General features: G+C 42.9%; 1 protein-coding gene across 6 annotated transcripts in view; it reads left to right on the forward strand.

Annotated features, from left to right (window-relative positions):
- Positions 1-14,199, forward strand: part of TSTD2 (thiosulfate sulfurtransferase like domain containing 2) — a 33,481-nt gene that overhangs the window by 16,242 nt on the left and 3,040 nt on the right. For all 6 annotated transcript variants that reach the window (XM_005581239.4, XM_074017026.1, XM_074017024.1 and 3 more), the window contains 5 exons: positions 5,594-5,719; positions 6,848-6,953; positions 11,072-11,190; positions 11,692-11,850; positions 12,470-12,608. In XM_005581239.4, the coding sequence (XP_005581296.2) occupies positions 5,594-5,719; positions 6,848-6,953; positions 11,072-11,190; positions 11,692-11,850; positions 12,470-12,608 (649 nt within the window). The remainder of the gene's footprint in view (positions 1-5,593; positions 5,720-6,847; positions 6,954-11,071; positions 11,191-11,691; positions 11,851-12,469; positions 12,609-14,199) is intronic.

A 14,199-nucleotide genomic window follows, 5' to 3' on the forward strand; every position in this document is an offset into this window, starting at 1 on the left:
AGTAAGGATCATCTAGGCATGTAGGATTATCGATGGTTTTTATCTTCCTAAAATATTCTCTGATAACATTACACATATGCATATGTCTATGTCTTTTATATGATTTTCAAAATTTAAATCAAAGGGAAGTGAACTAGTTTTCCCCTGAAACCCCCTTTGGTTGTGACACTGTGCTGCTTTGTTTCGTCTTTCCCAACATATGGCCCAGGTCTGAATTGATCAATCAGTGATATTTTTCACATCCATGTTTTCTAATAGATAATGTTTTCATTTACCTCATTCAGTTCATCACCAAGTCCTGCCATTTCTACCTCTTCAAATATTCCTTAATTCCATTCCCTTCTCTCTTCCACACTCATCACTTTAGACGAAACCACCACCCTCTCTTACCCAGTCCATGCAGTAGCTTTCAAATTACTTGCCATCCCTGCCTGCCACTTAATCCATTCTCCACACAACAATAATGATCCTAAAAGGTAAATAAAATCATATCACTCCTTCCTCAAACTCTTTCAGTGGCTGCCACTTCCAGTTCATGTGGAGGAAAACCAGTGCCTTAAAAATGCCCTTAGGTTCCTGCATGAGTTGGCCCCTTCTTACCTTTTCCTCTCATCTGATACTGTTCTTTGCTCATTATACTCCAGCAACATGGTCTTTCAGTGTTTTGCAACCCACCGAGTTCTTTTCTGTCCTTGGGCCTTTTTACAAGCAAACTATCTTCCGGGAGCTCTCTTACACTCACTCTGTTCCTCAGTCTGGCTTTTACTCAAGCTTAGTTCTCAATTTTCATGACACTTCCTCAAAGAGACCTTTCCTGTCAATCGAAATTCATTTTTCCCAGTGCACTCTCTCATGGCATCTTGTAGTTATTTTTCATAGTATTTGTCCATTTGTAACTTTTATTTTAATATCTGTGACCTCCCATAGTCTGTAAGCTCCTAAAGCGAAAAGCTATATTTTTTTCAACCACTGTATCCCTAATTCCTAGTACAATTCCTGGTGTAAATAAGTAAATAATATTTATTTGTAGAATGAATACATTCATCACCATTCCTATTCAGAAAACTTCCACACCCTGAAAGAGGGATACTCTCACAGTAAACCTGAATGTACAAAGTATGAAAACAACCTCTTGGTTTGGAGGCAGATTATTATTCTTGGCCCAACCCAAGTGCTAAATTAGCAATGAAGGATCTTACCCATAAGGTGGCAGTACTTGCCTAGATCTTGGATACAAATTCCTAGGTGTCAAGGATACATGCCCGTTTAATGAGAGTTTTGTGTTTGGAGATTTGGCAAAATATCGGTGCCTAAGTAGGGAAAGAGAAGAACTTGACAGTTGTGGAATTATGGGAGAAAAGCCTCTACCCTATTGCTGTGTATTCCTTACTGCCTCAAAAAATTTGAAGGGATACATTGAAGGCTTTAGAAAGGAAAAGTGGTAAGATTGGGAGTCAGTAAGATCTGGTTTTGAATCCCAGATTTACCAGCTATCAACTGTACCTTTGGGCAAGTTAATTGATTTCTCTGAGCTTTTGTTTCCTTTTCTGTAAAATGGGGATTATGATATCTGCCTTTCAGGATTATAATGTAATGCTTCTGTCTCATAGCAAGTGCTGAATAAATGCTAATTGTTCTCAATTTCTTTCATGTAAGGCCTTCCTCACTAAGGAGCTTTGAAGGATTTCTGTTAGAGAATCCTGGGGGTTCAAAGTCTAGTGCATGAGTTTAGAGCATGCTCTGCCCTAGCTATGTAGGGAGCAGATGTACTTGTCTTTTCTTTGGGTTCTGAGATTAAAATAAATTAGAAAAGAATCTACTAGCCTACCCAAAGAGAGGTGCTTAGATGTACATACTTCATCTTACCTGCTGTAGTCAGAAACCATTTTGGAGTGGGTTTTCTAACTCTTACACTGATTGGGCTCTATTTTTCTATGTAGTCCACTATAAGTTCGTAGTGGGGACAGTAGCTTGTGTAGCAGAGATGTGTACCAGCAGGCTTCCTGCTTCCCTCTCCCATGCCCGGAACTGGCTTTACTAGACCGCAGCACTGTTTCTCAAGGAGTCTGGATGTGATCTGGAATCTTTGTCATGGAACTCTGGAAAACATTTTACAGTACTGTACATAGAGGTGTGATTCCAAGTTGCTTCTTAATTTTCTAGAACCTGCCAGGATCATTTACCAGCTCAGGGTATTGACATTTGCTGTTTCCTTCCTCTCTAGAGTGCTCTTCCCCTGCACCTTTACATGGCGCATACCCCACTTCAGATCTCGCCTCACCTATTGTCTCCTTAGAGCTCCAGTCTGAAGTAGTCCTCTCCAGATCTCATCACGTTTTATCCCTTTCTGCTTTTCAAAGAATTGATTAGTATCTGAAAGTATAATCTTCATTCATAAGCTTCATGAGGAGAGGAACTTCGGTCTTAATTAATTGATGTATTCTCAGTGCTGGAACAGAGCTTAGCATGTAGTAGACCCTCAGTGGATATTTGGAGAAGATAGAATGAAGGAATGAATGCATGTTCATGACAAAACCAGAAGTGCATGTATAAACATGGAAGGTTATGTATACCAAAATGTTAGTAAGGATCGTCTAGGCATGTAGGGTTATCAGTGGCTTTTATTTTCCTAAAATATTCTCTGATTACATTACACACATGCATATGTTTGTGTCTTTTATGTTAACTTTCAAAGTTTAAAATTATATATGACTACCAATGAGTTGGCATTGGCTTGTGCCATGAATCTTGTTTTATATCCATACCTTAAAGAATTGATCAAGTGAGGCATCAACTTGTGTCTTCTCTGGACCCTAAAAAAGGGCAGCCATTAAAAATTTTCAAATTACCAAGTACGGGTAGATATCAGTATTATATGACTAGAACAATATAGGACCTTGAGTTAAATCATCTCTATTTCCAGACGGTGCCATGATACCACATGTGCTGCGCTTGCTAGCACTTTTCTTTAGAGAGCTCAGTTCCCTTTAGAGATGATCCATCTTTAAACTCATCCACAGGATTTTGTAGTGTGAAAACAACCAACTCTACAGGGCCTCCAGAGCAGTGCCCCTTAAGGCTGGGGCCTTACCCCAGGCTCTAATGTCCCCTAACCAGGGGAGCATTTCAAAGAGAATATGGGGCTTGAGATGCCAAAGAGCCCCAAATATGGATGCACAGTCATTTATTCAACAAATATGTATTGAGTGCCTACTATGTGGCGGGCACTGTTCTAGGGGATATGCCGGTGAGCAAAACAGACACAAACCCATGTGGAACTTATATTCCAGTGGATGGGTTTGCAGTGGTGGGCTGTCCTCCAAACACCATGCAGAGATACATGCTGATGTATGCCCTCTGCCCTCAGATGTGCTCTGTGCTTTAGGATTTTGGTAGTGTCCCCTCAGCAATTCTTTTAATTTCTGGTGCTCTTTAGTTCTCATTTTATTCATATAAAGAAATTAAGGTTCAGAGAAGTCAATTAACTTTCTCATAGCTACATGCAAGTGAGTGGCAGAGCTTAATCTTGATCCTAGATCTGCTGACCTCTGTGGAGGACTCTGTTGAGCTACTTGGATTTAGATTAAGCTCAGAATTCACTTTTTTGGCTGTTGGACCATTGTAGCTCCATAGCAAATGGGGCTTTCCAGGAGTTTTATTCACATTCTCGTGTTCAGCACGTATGAAACAGAATACCTCATCGGAACTGTAGGCTATGCCATTTTAGAAAAATACAGGTATCCAGCTGGGCACGGTGGCTTGTGCCTATAATCCCAGCACTTTGGCACTTTGGGAGGCCAAGGCGGGTAGATAACTTGAGGCCAGGAGTTCGAGACCAGCCTGGCCAACATGGCGAAGCCCTGTCTGTACTAAAAATATAAAAATTAAATGGGCTTGGTGATGCATGCCTGTAATCCCAGCTACTCAGGAGGCTGAGGTAGGAGAATCACTTGAACCCAGGACGTGGAGGCTGCAGTGAGCCAAGATTGTGCCACTGCACTCCAGCCTGGGCAACAGAGCACAACTCTGTCTTAAAAAACAACAGGTGGCCGGGCGCGGTGGCTCACGCCTGTAATCCTAGCACTTTGGGAGGCCGAGGTGGGTGGATCACAAGGTCAGGAGATCAAGACCATCCTGACTAACACAGTGAAACCCCGTCTCTACTAAAAAAGACAAAAAAATTAGCCAGGCGTGGTGGTGGGCGCCTGTAGTCCCAGCTACTCTACTAAAAATTTTTGTATTTTTAATAGAGACGGTGTTTCACCATGTTGGCCAGGCAGGAGAATGGCGTGAACCCAGGAGGCGGAGCTTGCAGTGAGCCGAGATCGCGCCACTGCACTCCAGCCTGGGCAACAGAGCGAGACTCTGTCTCAAAAACAAACAAACAAACAAACAAACAAACAGGTATCCATCTCGCACCAGTCAGAATGGCTATTATTAAAAAGTGAAAAAATAACATGCTGGTGAGATTGTAGAGAAAAAGGAATGCTTATACACTATAGGTGGGAGTGTAAATTAGCTCAACCATTGTGGAAGACAGTGTGGTAATTCCTCAAAGACCTAAAGACAGAAATACCATTCGATTCAGCAATCACATTACTGGGTATGTACCCAAAGGAATATAAATTGTTCTGTTATAAAGACACATGTATGCATATGTTCATTGCATCAGTGTTTGCAGTAGCAAAGACATGGAATCACCCTAAATGTCCATCAGTGATAAACTGGATAAAGAAAATGTGGTACTGGATAAAGAAAATGTGGTACTGGATAAAGAAAATGTGGGAATACTATGCAGCTATAAAAAAGAACAAGATCATGTCCTTTCCAGGGACATGGATGGAGCTGGAAGCCATTATCCTTAGCAAACTAATGCAGGAAGAGAAAACCAAATACTATGTATTTTCACTTACGGAGTCTCACTCTGTCGCCCAGGCTGGAGTGCAGTGGCTGGATCTCAGCTCACTGCAAGCTCCGCCTCCTGGATTTATGCCATTCTCCTGCCTCAGCCTCCCGAGTAGCTGGGACTACAGGTGCCCGCCACCTCGCCCGGCTAGTTTTTTGTACTTTTTGGTAGAAACGGGGTTTCACCATGTTAGCCAGGATGGTCTCGATCTTCTGACCTCGTGATCCGCCCGTCTCGGCCTCCCAAAGTGCTGGGATTACAGGCTTGAGCCACCGTGCCCGGCTCATATTTTCACTTATAAGTGGGAGTTAAAAGATGAAAACATATGGACACATAGAGGGGAACAACAAACACTGGGGCCTTTTGGAGGGTGGAGGGTGGGAGGAGGGAGAAGATCAGGAAACATAACTAAGGGGTACTAAGCTTAATACCTGGGTGGTGAAATAATCTGCACACCAAACCCCCCTGACACAGTTTTACTACAGAGCAAACCTGCACTTGTACCCCGGACTTAAAAGTTTAAAAAAGAAAAACACAGATATCTTTTGTCCAGTAACACTTTGGTATCCTCAGCAGCGTCTGCTTTTCCTGTTAAACTCATTGACACACATGAGCCTGTTGTTCTTCCCTGGAAAGATAACCAAACTAAGAACAGTCTGTTCTCTTTCTCACCATCTTGTGTCTCAGATTCGAATTGCTACAGAAGGAATCAATGGGACAGTTGGTGGAAGCAGATTGGCTACCAGACTCTATGTGGAAGTCATGCTTTCCTTCCCATTGTTTAAGGATGACCTGTGTAAAGATGATTTTAAGGTAAGAGAAAATGAAAATTAAATGGATCTAGAGCCATCTGTTTCTGCCTCTGTGCATGTTATTGAAGAAGAGTTCAAAGTAGAGAAATAAGCAGTGCCAAGTAAGTATCCTTTCCCCTTTATTTTTTGGGGCTTGGGGAGTTTTTTTGTTTTGTTTTGTTTTTTGACAGGGTCTTGCCCTGTCACCTAGGCTGGAGTGCAGTGGCATGATCATGGCTCACTGCAGCCTCGACCTCCCCAGGCTCAGGTGATCCTCCCATGTAGCTAGGACCATAGGCATGCACCACCATGTCTGGCTAACTTTTTGGAGAGACGGGGTCTCACTATGTTGCCCAGGCTGGTCTGGAACTCTTGGGTTCAAGCAGTCCGCCCACATCAGCCTCCCATAGTGCTGAGATTATGGATGTGAGATACCGCACCTGGCCCCCTTTCCCCTTTAAATGCGCTTTTCCCTTTAGGTTACAAGACAGTACGATAGAAGGAGCATGCTCGTCCCCATACTTCCATTGAGTTTCCATGTGATCTTGGACCAGCTAGTGCTCTAGACCTCAGTATCCCTTCTTATAAAATAAGGATGTTACAGCTCATGCAGTCTGGGACTACAAATCTTGGACATATTCACTCACTTGAGAGACCACCAGCCTGGTCAGCAGATCACTGTGTTTTTAGTAAATCTGGAATTGTAAGATTAACACTTCACACCACATGGGGGACTAAAGTTGTTGCTCTCACAGGTGGGCTGCTTTGTTTGAGTGACTTTATACTTTGTCATAATAAGTGATAAGGTGATGGGAAATGCCTTGCTAGCATTCACGCTGGCAGTGATAGGAAAAGAATGAAAACTGGGCATAATCACATGTTAGAATTGCTCAGCAGTGTTGCAGTTTTATAATTAAATGCTTGTACCTAAAGAAACACCTTTTCAGCTTAACGTTCCTGCATATGGCAGGTATGCAATAAGTATTTATCAGTGTTGAATTATCTGGAACATTCTGGGCCCTAACTAGAGGTTTTTTAAGACTTCAACTATCGTTATTACAAAACAGACCATCATTCTTATATTGGCACTTGTCTTATACCTGGAGATGGGACAGCAAGACTGTATTCTGTTTTGTTTCTCATTGGCTAGACCAGCAAAGGAGGAGCTCACTGTTTTCCAGAATTGCGTGTTGGTGTATTTGAAGAAATCGTGCCCATGGGGATCAGCCCCAAAAAGATCTCCTACAAGAAGCCTGGTATGCTTGCTTTTAGAAGATTGTGCTTTAATTCCCAGGGACACAACTTGATGGACAAAACTTGATAGACAAATAAGAAAGCTGGGCACCGTGATCAGCAGCAGTCATGAGTCCTCTCTAAAGCAGCTGTGGGGTGGCTAACACTTGGCTGCGTCCAGTGCTTACACTGTTTCTCTGTGGTGCTGTGGTAATTGAAGACTCACCTCTTAGAGTGATCTATCTTATTCTTCTTGGTGATGGTTCAGCAAGTAGTTGTTTTCTCTTTCCAAAGACAGCAAGCAGTTTGGGAAGAGTGTAATTATTACTTGTAAACAGTTCATCAGCAGAATAGAGCACGCAGGCCTTTTGCCACAGGAAGCAAGTTGTTTTCAACACCAAAGCAGTTTTCACTGTGCTCTAGAATGTTCTTTCCCCATCTTCTCCATGGTAAATGGTTGAAAGACATTTGTTTGGCAGGTGTTTTGGAGTTTTATTGTACTTTTTGCCATGAAAAATTTTAAACATTAAAAAAGTAGAGAAAATAGTATAGTGACGTTCCATGTACCTATCATGCAGCTTTAGCAGTTAACTGATTCATGGCCAGCCCTCACCTATACCCCATCCCTTCTCCCATCTTGGATTATTTTGAAGGCAACTCCAATGTCAGGCCATTTCATTTATAAATATTTTTAGTAGATATCTCTAAAAGATAAAAATGTGTTTTAAAAGATGTAAAACGATATCACATCTTAAAACATTTTAACTGATTCCTTAACATGTTATCAAATATCTAGTTGGTTTAGTCTCTCAATTCCCAGTTGTCTCATACTTTTTAAGCTTCATTTCTGTTAGATTTAAATAAGAGTCATTGATTGTGATTCATCAGTATGTCTCTTTAAGTGTCTTTCAACCTATAGATTTATTTCCGTTTTTTTTCCTCCCCTTGCAGTTTATTTTTGAAGGAACTGGGTCATTTGACCTTTAGAGTTTCCCATAATCTGGACAATACTAGTTGTATCTCCAAGGTATATTTCTCTGTCCTTTTTATTTCCTGTAAGTTGATCATTAGATTTAGAGTAGCGCTAATAGAAATATAATGTGAGCTACATAATTTTACATTTTCTAGTAACCACATCTTTAAAAGTAAAAACTAGATGAGATTAATTTAAATAATATGGTTTTCTTAATGCAATATATCAAAATATTATTTCAATATGTAATCAATAGAAAAAATTATTAGTTTGCTTTTTGTTCATGCTAAGTCCTTGAGATCCAGTATGTATGTCACCCGTATAGCACAAGTACTTGCCAGTCACATGTGGCTAGTGGCTACTGTATTGACAACTCAGGACTAGAGACTTGATCAGATTCCGATTTGATTTCTTTTTCTCCTGCCACCAAGACTACATAAGCACTGTTGTCTTCTTTGATCAGGAAGCACAAAGGTCTGGTTGACTCCATGGTGTTCATTTTTAATATGTAAAGATTTGAAAGAAGTCTGAGAGTGAAGCCAGGGGGAAATGGATACAGGCATCTGGGAAAGAGACTCATGCATGGGGGGATGAGGGCCAGAAAGAGCTGTTGTCTGCTTACTGTTCCCATCTTAGCAGGAGGCAGCGTGACTACAACTTTTCCTAGGCACTGCAGGACACTGCAGGCAGAGTGGGCTCTAGGCAGTGCTGTCGTGTTTTCACTTGAAGGAAGTTATTTAAAGGGACCTCTTTTTTTTTTTTTTTTTTTTTCTTGAGACAGTCTTGCTCTGTTGCCCAGGCTAGAGTGCAGTGGCATTATTTCAGCTCACTGTAACCTTTTCCCCTCCGGGTTCAAGTAATTCTCCTGCCTCAGCTTCCCAAGTAGCCGGGATTACAAGTGCACACCACCACCCCCAGCTAATTTTTGTATTTTTAGTAGAGATGGGGTGTCGCCACACTGGCCAGGCTGGTCTCAAACTCCTGACCTCAAGTGATCTGCCCACCTCAGCCTCACAAAGTGCTGGGATTACAGGCATGAGCCACCACACCTGGTAAAGGGACCTCTTTTAAACACATCCATGCTGGTCACTGTCCCAACAATCCTTCTCAGGGCCAGTAGAGCAACTGCAATCCTAGCATAAGCAGGGAACAGGTTTGGTTTCCTGCAGCTCCCTGCAGGTAGGAGTCTTAGCAGATTTCCCTGCTTTTCGTCCCGTGTTTGTTTGTTTGAGATGGAGTCTCACTCACTCTGTTGCCCAGGCTGGGGTGCAGTGGCACAATCTTAGCTCACTGCATCCTCTGCCTTTCAGGTTCAAGTGATTCTCCTGCCTCAGCCTCCCGAGTAGCTGGGACTACAGGCATGTGCCACCACGCCCAGCTAATTTTTTTTTGTATTTTTAGTAGACAGAGTTTCACCATGTTGGCGAGTTTGATCTCCAACTCCTGACCTCAAGTGATTCGCCTGCTTTAGCTTCCCAAAGTGCTGGGATTATAGGCAAGAGCCACCTCGCCCATGCCTGGCCTTTTTTTGAGATGGAGTCTCACTCTGACGCCCAGGCTGGAATGCTCACTGCAACCTCTGCCTCCCAGTTTCATGTAGTTCTCCTGCTTCAGCCTACTGAGTAGCTGGGAACTACAGGCATATGCCACCACACCTGGCTAATTTTTGTATTTTTAATAGAGACCATGTTTCACCATGTTAGCCAGGCTGGTCTTGAACTCCTGACCTCAGGGGATCCGCCAGCCTCAGCCTCCCAAAGCATTAGGATTACAGGTGTGAGCCACCATGTCTGGCCTACGTCCCATGTTTGAATCTCCCTTTTCCCCCCATTCTTTTTGTATCCATGTAATTATATAACAATACCTTATATAGAATCTGGCCTTACTACATTCTCTCTACAACCGTAAGGCAGGTAGCAATCCAGATTCCTTGGCCTGGCTGTGGGCCCTCATCTCTCCTTGGTGTGGAGCAGTTTCGTTGGTTGTTGGGGTTCTGCTCTGAGGGGAATGAGGCTCCTTTGGTACTGTAAAGCTTTATAATGAATGGTGGGTAACTGAGTCACCAGAGCCCCTGCCCATGAGGCATGGCTACCTCATAATGCAGATTCACCAAAAGTTCCTCACAATCTACTGAGATGTCTGGACCCCCAAAGATAGGGGAGTATTTCTGTCCTAGAGAGTTACAAGGCAAAGAGCCCCAGGAGACTGAGGTTCTCTCCTATTAGTCCCTTTGTATATATATATTTTTGAGACAGGGTCTTGCTCTATTGCCCAGGCTGGAGTACAGTGGTGTGATCATAGCTCACTGAGGCCTGGATCTCTTGGGCTCAAGGGATCCTCCTGCATCAGCCTCCAAAGTGGCTGAGACTATAGGCACACACTACCATGGCCAGCTGATTTTTTTCAATTTTTTTTATAGAGACAGAGTCTCGCTATGTTCCCCAGGCTTCTCTTTGTATTTTAATACTTATCCATCTTCTAGCTTTCTTGTCTTTTTCTCTATTTTACTTTTTTTCTCATATGTCATTTCTGTTGTCCATCCGTCTTGCCCTTTTCTCTTTTACTTATGCACACACACTTAGACACATTCTTCTTGCCCCTTTGCATTAAAAATGTATCTATTCCAAATTTATTCCATAACTTTTTGCTCACACCTGCCTCTGCCAGGGTTCTTAGCCTTCAACGTGGGTTCGACCTTGATATAGAACAGTTTACAAAGCCTGTAGTCAGCCACATACATGCCCAGCTCCTCCATGTACAGTGACAATAGAGCAGTGGCCATTTCCTTACCTATTAGTGACCATACAATGGACCAGCAAATTCACATGGCAATTTAGATCCCAGTTGCCTGGTTTTTATCACTAGGATTAGGCCAATTAAGAGGATGCAAAATTCTTTGACTAGTTATTTCTAAACTACCAGGTCTTCATCGCCTTCATTTTAGGAGGAGGGAAATTGAGGATACCTGGAATTACTGGAATTACTAAATTATTTCATCACGATCATCAAGTAGTGTTCTTTTCAGACAGTTGTAATTATGAAGGGAAGAGGTTTGGGTGGAAAGAAACAAAGCAACATGTAAGTCAGGTTGGGTGAGTTGTGATTGGGTTTTGGGTTTTTTGTTTTTTTTGTCTTTGTTTTAACATAATTTTTTTGGTTTGATTTTAGGAATCCATTTATCCCCAAGTGAATTTCATAAAGAAGTAGAAAAGTTTTTATCTCAGGCAAATCAAGAACAAAGTGATACTATCCTTCTTGATTGCAGAAACTTCTATGAAAGCAAAATAGTAAGTAAAAGCCAGAATTGAGTTCTCTAAATTGGTAGATCTCCCCATTCCCACAGTATGGTATATTTCCCAAGGGGACCTTGTGTGTGCCCACCTGTGGCCACATGGATCTCCTGCCAGTACTAGCAGCTTCAGAGAAAACCCAAGTCCTAAAACTCAGAATCTGGTGAGAGAGTCTAAGAAAATATGAATTAAAGACATCTAGGCACATAACATACTTAGTGACTCCCATGAGCCTGCCTTTGGCATGTATCAAGGATCTTGCAAAGTTGCCTTTCGGCAGCCTCTCCAGTTCCCCTGAGGACCCTAGGAAGGTGACCCACAGCCACCAGCCTCGGTTTCAAGTTCAGATCTTGAAGTTGAAAGGTCAGAGTGGGGATGAGACTAGCAACTGGCAGGGGCTTCTTTGCTAAGGTAGGGTTTGTTGGGTACAAAAAGAACCTTTGTTCCTACCAGGTATGTTTTTGTGATAATTTTCCTTTTGTTGCTCCTATGTTACAGGGACGATTCCAAGGCTGCTTAGCCCCAGACATCAGGAAATTCAGTTACTTCCCTAGCTATGTTGACAAAAACCTAGAACTTTTCAGAGAGAAGAGAGTGCTGATGTACTGCACCGGGGGCATCCGCTGTGAGCGGGGTTCAGCCTACCTCAAAGCCAAGGTGAGCCACCACCCCGGGGCACTGTGGGCATGGTGGTGAAGGAGACAGCTCCACCAGCAGCCTCTGTGGAGCTATCTGCTGCCCGCAGTACTCCCCACCCCCAGCAGCCAAAGCATGCCTTCACCCCTCGTATGGCTCTTGCATGGAGTTCATAAGTACAGAATCTGAGGATCTTTAATCTCAAGATATGAAAAACACTTAACAGTCTTAGAGACTCATCAAATGTAAAAGGGAGAGATTAGTTAACATCTCCCTTTTCCTAATCCTTTTGCTTGATCCTGAGAAGAGCAAATTCAGTAACATTACATGTCCCAACAGGTGTCTTCCTATATTTAGGGGGCAGCAAAAATAGTTGGGCTTCCCAGGATCTAGAGGGTGAAGGCCCTGCCTACTTTCATCACCCATCCCACTAGGAGGCAAGATCTAGCCAGTTGGTGCCTTGACCCCTTGGTCAGCAATTCCTTAGTGTACCGCAGTGGGAGCCAGGAGCCCCTAACTGATAGCAGCGGCCATGAGTCCTCCATGTCAGTGCTCCTCGCCATGCGCCGCTCTTCCGTGGAGCATCTTAACAGGTCTCTCTGCTGGCTCTTCAGATTTCCTGTTGTTTTTCCACACCTAGGGAGTGTGCAAGGCGGTGTTCCAGCTCAAGGGTGGCATCCACAAGTACTTGGAAGAGTTTCCTGATGGCTTTTACAAAGGGAAGTTGTTTGTTTTTGATGAACGCTATGCTCTGTCCTACAACAGTGATGTGGTGTCAGGTAGGTCAGCATGGGCTCCGAGCCCAAACTGAAATGAAGCACATTGTCAGTTCACCATTCTAGAAAAATGACACAGAGAAGACAGGCCAGTGCTCATTACTGAGCACTGAATAAGCAGGGAAAATAAGTACATTGTGCCACCATCTTCCCAGCAGTGCAGCTGAGAGAACCCTAGCCCAGGAGTCAGGAGACCTGGGTTGGGATTCTGGCTTCACCATTCCTAGCTGGACAAGCCTATTAACATGGGGATCATCTCACCTGCCCTGCCTGCCTGCCTGTCTACCTGTCAAGAGTTGGACTACTGGGCTAATTCAGGGCTCTTAACCTGGAACTGGTACATGTAGATTTCAGGGGTTCTGCGAATTTGGATGGGAAAATAATTTTATCTTTGTTTTCAATAACACCTCACTAAAATGAAGTATTTCCTTCAGTTATGAATGTAGGCAACAAAACCAGTTGTATTAATGTACCTGTGACTTTGTCTTCAGTAGGATTTACAGTACTTTCATATCATGTTCCAGTTGCCTCAGATACCTCAAAATAGTATTTATACTCATCACTGCTTCAATATGAAAATAGTTATTAGGCCCACCACTAACAGTTGATATATAATATGTTAATAAATGGCACGTCTTATTATATCACAGACTTTGAAAAATACTTTGATATTTTGTATTTCTGTATAGTTGGTTTCCTTTGTGATCTCACATGTTTATGCATTTAAAAATATTTTTCTTGGTCTGGCACAGAGGCTCATGCCTGTAATCCCAGCACTTCCGGAGGCCAAGGTGGGAGGATCGCTTGAGCCCTGGAGTTTGAGACCAGCCTGGGCAACATAGCTCACTATGTCTTTACAAAAACTTTTTTAAATTAGCTGAGCATGGTGGTGTGTACCAGATACTCAGGAGGTTGAGGCAGGAGGATTGCTTGAGCCAAGGTGGTTGAAGTTGCAGTGAGTTTAAATCACGCCACTGTACTCCAGCCTGGGCGAAACAGCAAGACCCTGTCTCAAAAAAGTTTTTCTAGGCCAGGATCTATAGGCTTCACCAGACTACCAGGTAAATCCATAGCACACATGATTGTAGGAACTCCTAGCTCTCTGTGGACACAGGTGGCATGCACATTTGAGTAAGATTTGAGTTTGATTGTCCTCTCCCTTACTTTTTTGGTCTTATTTTCATTTTAGTGGTTTTGAGTTGTCTCTTATTGATCACTACTTCTGATCTGTTTTGGAGCTAGATGGAGTATAAATTCTCAACAAGTAGAAAGAGTAGATTTGATTTTACAGAGGTTATATTGGCTGGACTCGATGGGTACCTGCGTGTGAGTATGAAGGAGAGAGAAGAGGCTCAGAGGTAGCTTAGATAAGCAAGGTAAGGAAAAGTGAGGAAGAATGATGTTATAAGTGGTAACAGAAGGTCATCAGGGAAAAACAGGTGGAGAAAGAAGATGATGTGAGTTTTAGGAATCAGATGGTCAAGTGTCCTAGCAACAGCAGGAGAGACGCAGGCCTCGGGGAGAGGGGTGTGGACTGCAGATGCTTACTGTAGATGGGTTATTGCCTGTATTTACGTGTGTTGTCCCCACTGGA

The sequence above is a fragment of the Macaca fascicularis genome, chromosome 15 (assembly GCF_037993035.2).
Source record: "Macaca fascicularis isolate 582-1 chromosome 15, T2T-MFA8v1.1".
NCBI lineage: Eukaryota > Metazoa > Chordata > Mammalia > Primates > Cercopithecidae > Macaca > Macaca fascicularis.